Below are 13,114 nucleotides of genomic sequence, written 5' to 3'. Positions count from 1 at the left end.
GCAGCCTTAAGACCATTCACACTGACCATCCAACAATTAAATTATCCAACATTTCTGGCCTGATTATAATATTCAGGAAATTATTTCATTCCACACTCCATTCATAAAATTAATATTTCAAGGTCTGTTTGCACCTTAAACCTAAATCTGATCTTTTTCTTGGGAGAAAATAAATTGAATTTATACTTCAAAAATAAAGGCTCATTAAAGGGCATTGAACCCCCATGGCTTTAGAAACTCAGATTTTTGTTATCTCCTGATGAAAAATTAGTTTAAAAAATCCCTATAAAGACCCACGTGACCCAGGAGTGAGAGTAAGAAAAAAATAAGAAAAATAAGAAAAAATAAGAGGAAAAAATAAGGACTGAGAGAAAATAGATGGAAAGCCAGTGAATTTAATTTAAAATGCCAATTTTTCTCATTTCTCTGCCACTTGGCTGGAAAAAAAATCGAATTTTATTCGTATTTTTAGCTGCAAATCTTTGTGTTTTGGAGGCAGAGAACCTTTTCCTGCTCCCAGAGAAATTCCTGCACCCTTTTTTTAGGGAATTGCTGCATTTTGGAGCTGAGGTTTTTTGGTTTTTGGTTTGTTTTGGGTTTTTTTTTGACAGCCCATTGTCAGCTTTGCTTTTTTTATTTATTTATAGCAGGCAAAGGCAGCCCAGAAGGTTTTTATCTCTCCCAGTTTCTGTTCCATCTGGTAGCAGGTCCAGAGCTAAAGGTTGTGCTGAAATCATGGAATATTCTCCTCCAAACGGGAATATTCCTGTCAATATTCAGGATTTAATGGCTGCAGGTAAATGGGATATTTGGGATTTTTTTTCTCCCTTATTTTTTTTTACTCCTTTTTTTTTTTCCTCTGAGAAAATATTAAGTTTTGGTTCTGTTTTTAAAAAAAATAATCCATATCCAAGGCATGTGTCTGGTGCATCTCCCAGAGCTGGGGTTGTTTTATGGGATTTTAAATCTCCCAGATTTAGCGGAGGAAAAATTTAGGAGATTTCCAAAAAAAATATCCAGGTTTATGAAAATAAAAATTTAGGAAATTTCAAAAAAATCTGGGTTTATGAGAGTAAAAATTGAGGAATTTTAAATAAATCCAGGTTTATGAGAGTAAAAATTGAGGAATTTAAAAAAAATCCGGGTTTATGAGAGTAAAAATTGAGGACATTTTAAAAAAATCCCGGATTTAATAGGAATAAAAATTCATGAAATTAAAAAAATCCCTGGTTTATAGGAGTAAAAAGTTATGAAATTTAAAAAAATCCAAGGTTTAGAGGAGTGAGAATTAATGAAATTAAAAAAAAATCCAGGGTTTGTAGGGGTAAAAATTTATGGAATTTAAAAAAATCCAAGGTTTATAAGAGTGAAAATTTATGGAAATTTAAAAAAAACCAGGTTTATGAGAGTAAAAATTTAGAAAATTTCAAAAAAAATTCCCAATTTAATAGGAATAAAAATTCATGAAATTAAAAAAATCCCTGGTTTAGAGGAGTAAAAATTAATGAAATTTAAAAAAATCCAGGATTTATAGGAGTAAAAGTTTATGAAATTGAAAAAAACCAGGTTCATAAGAGTGAAAATTTATGGAAGTTAAAATATCTCAGGTTTATAAGAGTAAAAATTTATGAAATTAAAAAAAAAAACAGGTTTATGAGAGTAAAAATTTATGACATTGAAAAAAATCCCGGGTTTGTAGGAGTAAAAATTCATGGAATTAAAATAATCCTGAGTTTATAGGAGTAAAAATTTATGAAATTTAAAAAATCTCAGGTTTATAGGAGTAAAAAATTATGCAATTAAAAAAAGATCCCAGATTTATATGAGTAAAAATTTATGAAATTAAAAAAAAAACACCTGGGTTATATAGGAGTAAAAATTTGTGAAATTAAAAAAAACCCCAGGTTTATGAGAGTAAAAATTTATGAAATTAAAAGAATCTCAGATTTATAGGAGTAAAAATTTGTGCAATTAAAAAAAACAGGTTTATGAGAGTAAAAATTTACGAAATTAAAAAAAAAAAGGGTTTTTAGGGTCAGATTTGCCTCCTTTTAATGTTGCAATAAAATGGTCTTTAGCATCGAAGTGGTCCCAGTAAAACCCCAATAAAAGGGGGATAAAGAAGCCTCTGTTCCTTTCCATGGAATTGGGAATTACCCCCAGGATCCTAATGGGATCAAGTGGGAAAAAATTCAGTGCCATAATTAAAACTGAAGTTGGCTTTGAAGCCTGGGGAGTTGCTGCCAGTTAATTACTGTTAATTAATTAAACCCCCACCCTTTTCCATGATTTAGAGACCGGAAAGGTTGACCACCAAATTCCTGCCTTTTTGAAATGGCTTAATTAATTAGAATTAATTAGAATTAATTCATTTTATCCGTTTCACCTCTCTGCTTTCCCTGGGGGTTGAAGGTGTGAAATTCCTGTTTGGCCTCAGCCCTGCTCCTTCCACGCTCCTGTAATTCCATGGATTTACTGGGTTTGATTTTCCCCCACCTCGGAGAACTTGAGGGGGTGGAACTTGTTTCATAAAAACATGGAAACCCTTTCAAAACATGGAATGTTTGGATGCCAACGATCCAGAACTGGAATTCGTTGGGAATTCACAAAGCTACCCTTGGATCTTCCAAGGCAGTTTGTCCCCTTTGGAAAAACCTGGGAACCTTGGGAAGGCCTTTGGTTGGAGAGGCCCCGGATACAGGATTCAGTTCAGGTGTTTATTCTCCCTCTTTCCAAAGCAGGAATATTCCATGGAAGTGCAACAAGTGCTTTGGCCCCAGCGAAGGGGTTTTGTTCATCTGTTGTCCCGTTGACTTTGGACAAAGAATCCTGGAATGGTTTGGGTTGGAAAGGACCTTAAAGATCTTCTTGTTCCACCCCCTGCCATGGGCAGGGACACCTTCCACCAGCCCAGGTTGCTCCAACCTGGCCTTGGACACTTCCAGGGATCCAGGGGCAGCCACAGCTTCTCTGGGCAACCTGGGCCAGGGCCTCAACACCCTCCCAGCCAGGAATTCCTTCCCAAATCACATCTGTATATTTATAATATATATTTAATAGATTTGATACAAAACCACTACCAAAAATATTTATATGTTTATATATATATTTATAATATATGTTTAATCAATAAATTTGGTACAAACCCACGGGCACTGCTGTGGTTTAAGCCCAAGTGGCACCTGAGCCCTGCTGGCTCCATCCCAGTGGGATTTGGGAAGGAGTGGGAAGGGTAGAAGTGAGGGAACCATTGGATTGAGATCCAGGCAGTTTAACAGGGAAAGGAAAAGCCACACAAGGAAAGCAAAACAAGGGATTCACTCCCCAGTTCCAGAATCCTGGAATGGTTTGAGTTGGAAGGGATCTCAAAGATCAACTTGTTCCACCCCGTGCCAGGGGCAGGGACACCTTCCACTAGCCCAGGTTGCTCCAACCTGGCCTTGGACACTTCCAGGGATCCAGGGGCAGCCACAGCTTCTCTGCCCAACCTGTGCCAGGGCCTCCCCACCCTCCCAGCCAGGAATTCCTTCCCAAATCCCACCTAAATCTCCCCTTTTCCACTATGAAGCCATTCCCTGTGTCCTGTCCTTCCACCCCTTGTCCCAGTCCCTCTCCAGCTCTCCTGGAACCCCTTCAGGCCCTGGAAGGTTTCCCTGGAGCCTTCTCTTCTCCAGACACAACATCCCATATGAATTGGAGGATCTCAGCACTCAGAGTCTGATCCCAGGCAGGCTCTTCCCTCCAGAAATAGCATCTTTTTCCCTATAAAATGGGATGCTGGAAGTGCCTTGGTGCACGAGGCTGAATCCAAGGCTGGCACAGCAGAAGGAGCCCCTGATCAACACCTGGATAACAACAGGATCAGGCCACAACAAGGAAAAAAAACACAACCATCACTTTTTTTTGCTGTTTAAAACTCACTTTCTGATCCTTTGGGTCGGAATTTCAGGAGTTTCCCATCTCTTTCCTCTCGTTTTCCTAGAGCACCATCACCTTCTCCTCGGATTCCACCTGGGCCAGCAGCACCTCCTGGGGTCCCAGCTCTGCCCTCAGCACCAAGAGACGGGTCCGGATGTTGAACAAAGGGATCCAGGCGGGTGAGTCCCCGAATTCCCAAATTCCCAGACTTTGGGCAGCTTTTCCTCCTGCCCTTCCTCTCTTTGGAAAACCACTCTCCAAAGCCTGGATGTTTCTGGGGATGGGTCTCTACAAGCAGCACCCTTCAAATTCACTTTTATTTTTAATTTGCACATATAATCCTTTCTCTAAACTCTTTATTTTCCATCCTTACAGTGCTTTAATACCCAATTTTCTCACTTTTAAACTCATCAACCTCAGCTTTTGAGCCATTTCAACAACAAAGGTGAACCAACTGTTTTAAATATTGTTTTTTTTTTCCTCAAGACATCTGTTGCTCCCAGAATGGGTTTTTCTATTTCAGTGTTCCATGTTCTTCCTGCTGATATTTGGGATTTAAATTCTATTTAAAGCTGATCCTGGCCCGGTGCAATTCTACATTTGGGGGTGGGTTTTTTTTTTGGTGCCAATTATCAGTTTCTTCCCTGCTTTCATTTACACACCAACTCCCCATCATCACATTGAGGCATGGCCTTGTTTTATTCATCAAATGTAGCAGTTATTTATTTTTTACTGCCTTTTTTTCCCCCCCCTTTACAAGTGAATTGAATCAGAAAAATATTTTCACGGGCCATAGTTTGGATTGAATCAGAAAAGCGTTTTCCTGGCCCATGGTTTGCTCAAGTTTAATTCCCACTCCTCCATAGAAATATATATTTTGCTTTGGCTTATAGATATTAAAAAAAAATATATATAAAAATATATAAATAAATGTATAAGTAAATATATATAAATAAATATATAAAAATAAAAATAAATATAAAAATATATAAATAAATATATAAATATATAAGTAAATATATATAAATAAATATATAAAAATAAAAATAAATATAAAAATATATAAATATATATATAAATATATAAGTAAATATATATAAATAAATATATAAAAATAAATAAAAATAAATAAAAATATATAAGTAAATATATAAATATATAAGTGAATGTATATAAATAAATAAACAAATATATAAAAAATAAATATAAATATAAATAAATATAAATAAATATTTAAGTAAATATATATAAATAAATATATAAAAATATATAAAAAGAAATATAAAAATATATAAATAAACATATATAAATAAGTATATAAAATATATAAAAGATATAAAAATATAAATAAATATATATAAATAAATATATATAAGTAAATATATATAAATAAATATATATATATAAATAAATATATAAAATAAATATATAAAAATATATATAAATAAATATATATATATATTTATATTTGGGTTACAGCACTTTGATTTTACTCTGATTATCCCCCCCCAACAGTCCCGAGTCACTGGAAACTCTCCTTGAGTTGGAAGCGGGAATCTAAAACATTTTAACTTTTGAAGGTGGGGGGAGGAAAATCAAATTATTGTTCAGCTTCTAATTAAAATTAAGGGTCATCCCCCCTCCCAGCACTTTGTGTGGCACTTCCAACTGCTGTGGGGATAAAAAATTCCTGCTTTTTGTTTGGAATTCCAGGAGACCTGGAGATTGTGAGCAGCGCGACCAAGAGGAACACCCGCGATGTCGGAGTGACTTTTCCAACGCCGAGATCCCTCCAGGGAAACCAGAGGCCTCGGGAATCCTGGCACGGTGTCCATGGTAATTTTGGGAGCTCAGATGGTCCAATCCCAGCTGAGCAGGCAGCAGGAATGTGGGGTGAGGAGAAGGAACAGGCAGTTATTCTGATTTAATCAATATATTTGAGACAAAACCATTGCCAAAAATATTTATATACATATATATTTATGTATTTATAATCTATATTTAAGGAAGAAAATTTATACAAAACAACTGCCAAAATATTTATATAAATTTATATTTATTTATATACATTTATATGTTTACAATCTATATTTAATTAAGAAAATTTATACAAAACCACTGCCAAAAATATTTATATACATATATATTTATATCTATATATTTATAATATATATTTAATGAAGAAAATTTATACAAAACCGTTGCCAAAAAAATATATATACACATATATATTTATATATTGATAATGTATATTTAAAAAAGAAAATAGACACAAAACCACTGTCAAAATATTTTTATATATTTATATTTATTTATATATATTTATATATTTATAATATATATTTAATGAAGAAAATTTACACAAAACCACTGCCAAAAAAAATATATATACACATATATATTTATATATTGATAATGTATATTTTAAAAAGAAAATTGACACAAAACCACTGTAAAAATATTTTTATATATTTATATTTATTTATATATATATATAGATTTATAATATATATTTAATGAAGAAAATTGACACAAAACCACTGTCAAAAATATTTATATATATTTACATTTTTATGTATATTTATATAGTTATATAATATGTATTTAATGAAGAAAATTTATACAAAGCCACTGCCAAAAATATTTATATATATTTATATTTATTTATATATATTTATAGATTTATAATATATATTTAATGATGAAAATTTATACAAAACCACTGCCAAAAAATATATATACACATATATATTTATATATTGATAATGTATATTTAAATAAGAAAATTTACACTAATATTTTAATATATTTATTTATATATATTTATATATTTATAATATATATTTAATGAAGAAAATTTACACAAAACCACTGCCAAAAATATTTATATACATATCTATATATTTATAATATATGTTTAATAAAGAAAATTTATACAAAACCACTGCCAAAAATGTTTATGTATCTATTTATATATTTACAATATATGTCTAATCAATAGATGTGATACAAAACCACTGCAAAAATATTTATATATCTATTTATATATTTACAATATATATTTAATCAATAGATTTGATAAAACACCACTGCCAAAAATATTTATATATATATATTTATATATTTACAGTATATGTTTAATCAATAAATTTGGTACAAACCCACGGGCACTGCTGTGGTTTAAACCCAAGTGGCACCTGAGCCCCGCTGGCTCCATCCCAGTGGGATTTGGGACGGAGTGGGAAGGGTAGAAGTGAGGGAACCATTGGATTGAGATCCAGGCAGTTTAACAGGAAAGGAAAACAGTTCCAGAATCCTGGAATGGTTTGAGTTGGAAGGGATCTTAAAGATCAACTTGTTCCACCCCATGCCATGGGCAGGGACACCTTCCACCATCCCAGATTGCTCCAACCTGGCCTTGGACACTTCCAGGGATCCAGGGGCAGCCACAGCTTCTCTGCCCAACCTGGGCCAGGGCCTCCCCACCCTCCCAGCCAGGAATTCCTTCCCAATATCCACCTGAATCTCCCTTTTCCATTGTGAAGCCATTCCCTGTGTCCTGTCCCTCCACCCCTTGTCCCAGTCCCTCTCCAGCTCTCCTGGACCCCTTTTAGGCACTGGAAGGATCCTTTTAGGTGCAGATGAAGACTTGCCCACTTTCCCATTCCCAGGAAAGCTGGGCTCCCATCATGCCTCGTGGTGACTTGGGAAGGAGAAACACCATCACTCCAAGTGTCCCCCTTCCTTCTCCCCTCAGCTCTGTCAGCTGCTATCCCAGTCTGGGATATCCTGTGGATCAATTGGGATCAGCTGTCCCAGCTGTGTCCTCTCCCAGCTCCTTGTGCCCTCCCAGCCTCCTGGATTCCTTCAGGAGAAGGACCATAGATGGGGATGGATGTTGCACGTGTTTGTCTCCCAATCTTCATTCTCTCCTGTGCTCTTTCAACAGGGGCCTCGTGGTTTGTCCAAGGAGACGACTTGAAATCTGAATCTAGGAAAGAAAACCATTCCAGTGCCATTTCTGGTCCTGGGCCATCCTGGTTTGAGCCCTGGACCAGCACGAAGCCCTGGAGGGAACCTCTCCGAGAGAAAAACTGGGAAGAGCGGCAGCACCACGTGGTTCCAGCAGCAGCTGCAGACAGAGGTGCTGGGAAGGGGCCTGTGCTGCCCTTTGTGAAGCTCACGCTGCAGGTGAGGGCACCTTCCACTGTGGGACTGCTGAGATCTCCCTGGATTTAGAATCCTGGAATGGTTTGGGACCTTAAAGCCCATCCAGTTCCACCCCTTGCCATGGGCAGGGACACCTTCCACTAGCCCAGGTTGTTCCAGCCTGCCTTGGACACTTCCAGGGATCCAGGGGCAGCCACAGCTTCTCTGACCAACCTGGGCCAGCAGGATTGAGGATTAGGGATCAGGATTTAGGACTGAGGATTATGGATCAGGATTTAGGATTCAGGACATGTCACTGGGGAATGGGGGCAGTTTTCTCACACTGAGTCACAGACCTGGACACACCTTTATGGTTATTAAACATCAAACCCTGGTTGGTTCAGGAGCCACTGGGGCAGAACTGGTGCCTTCAATCTCTGTAGAACTTCCCAGCACAAAGCCCTGAATTATTTCAGGAGTCCCTGGAGTCCAGAGGGAACATGGGCAGCTCCCACATGACTGCAGGCAGTGAGGAGCACGGGCTGCAGGTGCCAAGACAGGTTTGGGGACAGCAAACATCAGCTCCAAGTGTGGCCCCCATGGAGGGACTGGGTCTTTAAGGCAGGGAATCATGGAATGGTTTGGGTTGGAAGGGACCTTAAAGCTCATCCAGTGCCACCCCCTGCCACAGCTGGGACACCTTCCACTGTCCCAGGTTGCTCCAAGCCCCGTCCAACCTTGGACACTTCCAGGGCTGGGTTTTGAGTTGTTTCAAGGGTTGTGCTGAATCTTGTGGAATCACTTTTTGTTCTTGTTTTTATTTCCCCTCATGGTGTCTGCAGCTCCCTCAGGATGGGAAGTGGAGGGGCAGCACAGGCCTCTTGTCTCTGGTGCCCAGGGACAGGACCCAGGAATGGCTGGAGCTGTGCCAGGGCAGGGTCAGGGTGGATCTCAGGGAAAGGTTCTTCCCCCAGAGGGTGGTTGGGCACTGCCCAGGCTCCCCAGGGCAGTGGGCACAGCCCCAAGGCTGCCAGAGCTCCAGGAGGGTTTGGACAACGCTCTGAGGGACAGGGTGGGATTGTTGGGGTGTCTGAGCAGGACCAGGAGTTGGACTGGATGATCCTGGTGGGTCCCTTCCAACTGAGGATATTCCAGGGTTCTGTGACCTTTATAATCATTGGAAGCCTCACAAATCCATCCTTTTTGCTTCTGCCAATCTGGCTTCCCCCAGTACACTTCCCCAATATTTGAAATATCTGATATTTTAGGGCTTAAATTATTTGCTTCAGGAACCAGCAGAAATGGAGCTGGCGTGACATCAAGTCATGACTTGTTTCCATGAAGAAATAATCCTGTGGTCTACAGAATATTTTTTATTTATTTTATTATAATTTTGTTTTATTTGACTTTATTTCCCCCCTTTTCCCTCCATTTTCCCTCCCTTTTTCCCTCTTTTCCACCTTTTCCCCCCTTCTCCCCCTTTTGCTTTCCCCTTTCCTGTCCCCTTTCCCTTTCCTCCTTTTCCTTTTCCTTTTCCTTTTCCTTTTCCTTTTCCTTTTCCTTTTCCTTTTCCTTTTCTTTTCCTTTTCCTTTTTCCTTTTCCTTTTCCTTTTCCTTTTCCTTTTCCTTTTCCTTTTCCTTTTCCTTTTCCTTTTCCTTTTTCCTTTTTCCTTTTTCCTTTTTTCCTTGTCCCTTGTCCCTTGTCCCTTTTCCTTTCCCTTTCCCTTTCCCCTTTCCCTTTCCCTTCCCCTTCCCTTTTCCCTCTTCCCTTTTCCATTCCCCTTTTCTTTTCCCCTCTCCCTTTTTCCTCTCCCTTTTCCCTTTTTCCTTCCCCTTTCCCCCTTCCCTTTTTCCCTCTTCCCTTTCCCGTTCCCCTTTCCCTTTTCCCTTTCCTTTCCCTTTTCCCCTTTCCCCTTTCCCTTTCCCCTTTCCTTGTTTATTATTTTATTCCTCTTTTCCCTTTCGTTTCTTTCCGGCCCCTTTATTTCCCATTTGTCTCCAAATCATAATCTCCAAGGCCACAGGATTTCCCACATCACCCCAACTATTCCCACGGGGATTCTTTTCCCACCCTTTGGAATTTGTGGGGATATTTGGACCCTTTGGGCCCCTGAGGGTGTGTTTTGTCCCCCCCTCAGGAGGCTCTGGCCGTTCATCGCCCCGATTTCATCTCCCGCTCCGGGGAGCGAGTGAAGCACCTCAAGCTGCTCATGGAGGAGAGGAGGATCCAGAGGGGGCTGCAATCCAGCGGGAAGAGCTCGGGAATCCCCCCGGGAAGAGGAAGGGCTGCAGGAGTGCCAGTCACTGCTGGACGACAGAGGTACCATTAGGAGGCTTTAAATTCATTAATTCCACTTTTAATTTTAATTTTTTTGTGCATTTAAACTCGTTTAATGAGATTTCAATCATGAATTCAATTTTAATTCTAAATTTTAACCCATTTGAACTCTAATAAATTGTTAATTAATTCGGTTTTCCATTCTAAATTTGAATTCATGTTACCTCATTAATGAATTTTAAATTCATTAATTCAGGTTTTAATTTTAAATTTCAATTCCTTAATTTAACAAAGTTTTGACTCATTCAGTCTTTAAATTTGAATTCATTTTCATTCATTAATTTAATGAAATTTTAACTCATTAATTCAATTTGAATTCTAAATTTTAATCCGTTTGAACTCTAATAAATTGTTAATTATTTGGTTTTCCATTCTAAATTTGAATTCATGTTACCTCATTAACGAATTTTAAATTCATTAATTCAGTTTTTAATTTTAAATTCAATCCACTTTCATTAAGTTAACGAAATTTTGACTAATTCAGTTTTTAACTTTAAATTTCAGTTTTAATTCATTAATTTAATGAAATTTTAACTCATTCAATCTTTGAATTTCAATTAGTTTCAATTCATTAATGAAATGAAATTTTAACTCATTAATTCAATTTTAATTCTAAATTTTAATCCATTCAAACTCTAATGAATTGTTAATTAATTCAGTTTTCCATTCAAAATTTGAATTCATTTTACCTCATTAATGAATTTTTAATTCATTAATTCAGTTTTTAATTTTAAATTTCAATGCACTTTCATTAATTTAACGAAATTTTGACTAATTCAGTTCTTAACTTTAAATTTCAGTTAGTTTTAATTCATTAATTTAACAAAATTTTAACTCATTCAGTCTTTAAATTTGAATTCATTTTCATTCATTAATGTAATGAAATTTTAATTCATTAATTCAGTTTTAATTCTAAATTTTAATCCATTTGAACTCTAATGAATTGTTAATTAATTCGGTTTTCCATTCTGCATTTGAATTCATTTTACCTCATTAACGAATTTTAAATTCATTAATTCTGTTTTTAATTTTAAATTTCAATTCATTTTAATTCATTAATTTAATGAAATTTTAATTCATTAATTCATTTTTTATTTCAAGTTTTATTGATTTTGATTCACTAATGTAATGAAATTTTAATTCATTAATTCAGTTTTCAATTTTAAATTTTATCTCATTTCAAACCATTAATTCAATTATTAATTTTAAATTTTAATTTGTGTTAAGTCATTAATTTAATGAATTTCCACATGGTACTTTGCTGTGTGTGTTTTTAATAGAAGTACTCCAATTATTGAACTTTAATGTCTATAAAACTCTTACAAAATTCTTATAAAGATTTTTTCTAAAAAGTCTTCATAAAAGAATTTTTTATACAAATTTTAGAAAGAGTTTTAACAAAGGTTTTTTTTTAATAAAGATTTTTTATAAAACTTATAAAGAAATTGATGATCAGCGAATTTATTCATCGTTCCCTTAACTCCCAATTTTCCATGCAGGTTTTCCAAGGAGGGAAAAAAGAAGAGCCGATTCCAAAGAGTGAAATGGTTCAAAGGTCTAAAAGGTAAATTTAGGGAGATTTAATTCCAGGTGGGAAAAGCAAATCAGTGAGATCCCACCTGGAATAATCCCTCCGGTTCCGGGGCCTCCTGCATAAGGAGGACGGGGAATTGTTGGAGCGAGTCCAGAGGAGCCACGAGGTTGCTAAAGGGACTGGAGCCCCTTCCCTATGGAGACAGGCTGGGAAAGCTGGGAATGTTCAGCTGGAAGGGAAAAGGTTCTGGGAAGATCTTCCAGCAATTTCCAGTTTGTGGAGGGGATCCAAGGAAGCTGGAGAGAGACCCTTCCTCTGGAATTGTACTGACAGGACAATGGGAACGGCTTCAGACTGAAAGGGGGGAAATTTGGGTTGGATATTGGGAAGGAATTCTTCCCTGGGAGGGTGGGGTGGGGCTGGGATGGAATTCCCAGAGAAGCTGTGGTTGCCCCTGGATCCCTGGAAGTGTCCAAGACCAGGTTGGAGCAACCTGGGCTGGTGGAAGGTGTCCCTGCCCATGGCAGGGATGGAATGAGATGGGCTTTAAGGTCCCTTCCAAGCCAAACCATTCCATGATTCCATGATTAAAAGAAGATTTGGGGAATGAGATGGGCTTTAAGGTCCCTTCCAAGCCAAACCATTCCATGATTCCATGATTAAAGGAAGATTTTGGGGAATGAGATGGGCTTTAAGGTCCCTTCCAAGCCAAACCATTCCATGATTCCATGATTAAAGGAAGATTTGGGGAAGGTTCAGCAGCAGCACAACAGTGAAAACACTGCAATTTGGGAAAGCTGCCTAAGTAGCTTTAATCAGGTTATTCCTGGGATAAAATCCTGCCATGGATGAACGGACACATCACTGGGAATCAGCAAAACCAGTGTGGAAAAATCCCTGGAATTATTCTGTATGGAAGATATTGAGGCTCTGCCTGTTTCAGCTGGTGACTGTATCAGCTGCAGGATCATTTTAATGTCATAAATATTGCTTTTGGGAGGTGCTGCTTGGAAGAGGAAGGACTTTATGGGATGTGGGAATTTCCTGTCTCACAGCTCTGTATTCCACATTTTCCCCTGGAAATCCTCAAATAGATTTTTCAGGCATGTGCTTGGCCAGGAGCCTTTACCAGAACATGAGCATAAAACAGAGAATGTTTTTTTTTTTAATATCAA

At 37.1% G+C, this 13,114-nt stretch overlaps 1 protein-coding gene across 1 annotated transcript in view; it reads left to right on the top strand.

Moving 5' to 3' along the window:
- The window catches only part of ALMS1 (ALMS1 centrosome and basal body associated protein), a 63,324-nt gene extending 50,981 nt beyond the window's left edge, over positions 1 to 12,343 (top strand). The window contains exons 13-17 of the mRNA XM_064653597.1: positions 3,983 to 4,097; positions 5,632 to 5,754; positions 7,868 to 8,109; positions 10,206 to 10,387; positions 11,905 to 12,343. Coding sequence (XP_064509667.1) covers positions 3,983 to 4,097; positions 5,632 to 5,754; positions 7,868 to 8,109; positions 10,206 to 10,387; positions 11,905 to 11,989 — 747 coding nt within the window. The 3' untranslated portion in view covers positions 11,990 to 12,343. The remainder of the gene's footprint in view (positions 1 to 3,982; positions 4,098 to 5,631; positions 5,755 to 7,867; positions 8,110 to 10,205; positions 10,388 to 11,904) is intronic.
- The last annotated feature ends 771 nt before the right edge of the window (positions 12,344 to 13,114 follow it).

This window comes from Pseudopipra pipra, chromosome 4 (assembly GCF_036250125.1).
Source record: "Pseudopipra pipra isolate bDixPip1 chromosome 4, bDixPip1.hap1, whole genome shotgun sequence".
NCBI classification, from domain to species: Eukaryota; Metazoa; Chordata; class Aves; order Passeriformes; family Pipridae; genus Pseudopipra; species Pseudopipra pipra.
Note: the sequence above shows the minus strand (reverse complement) of the source record. Positions and strands in the feature narration are given on the sequence as shown.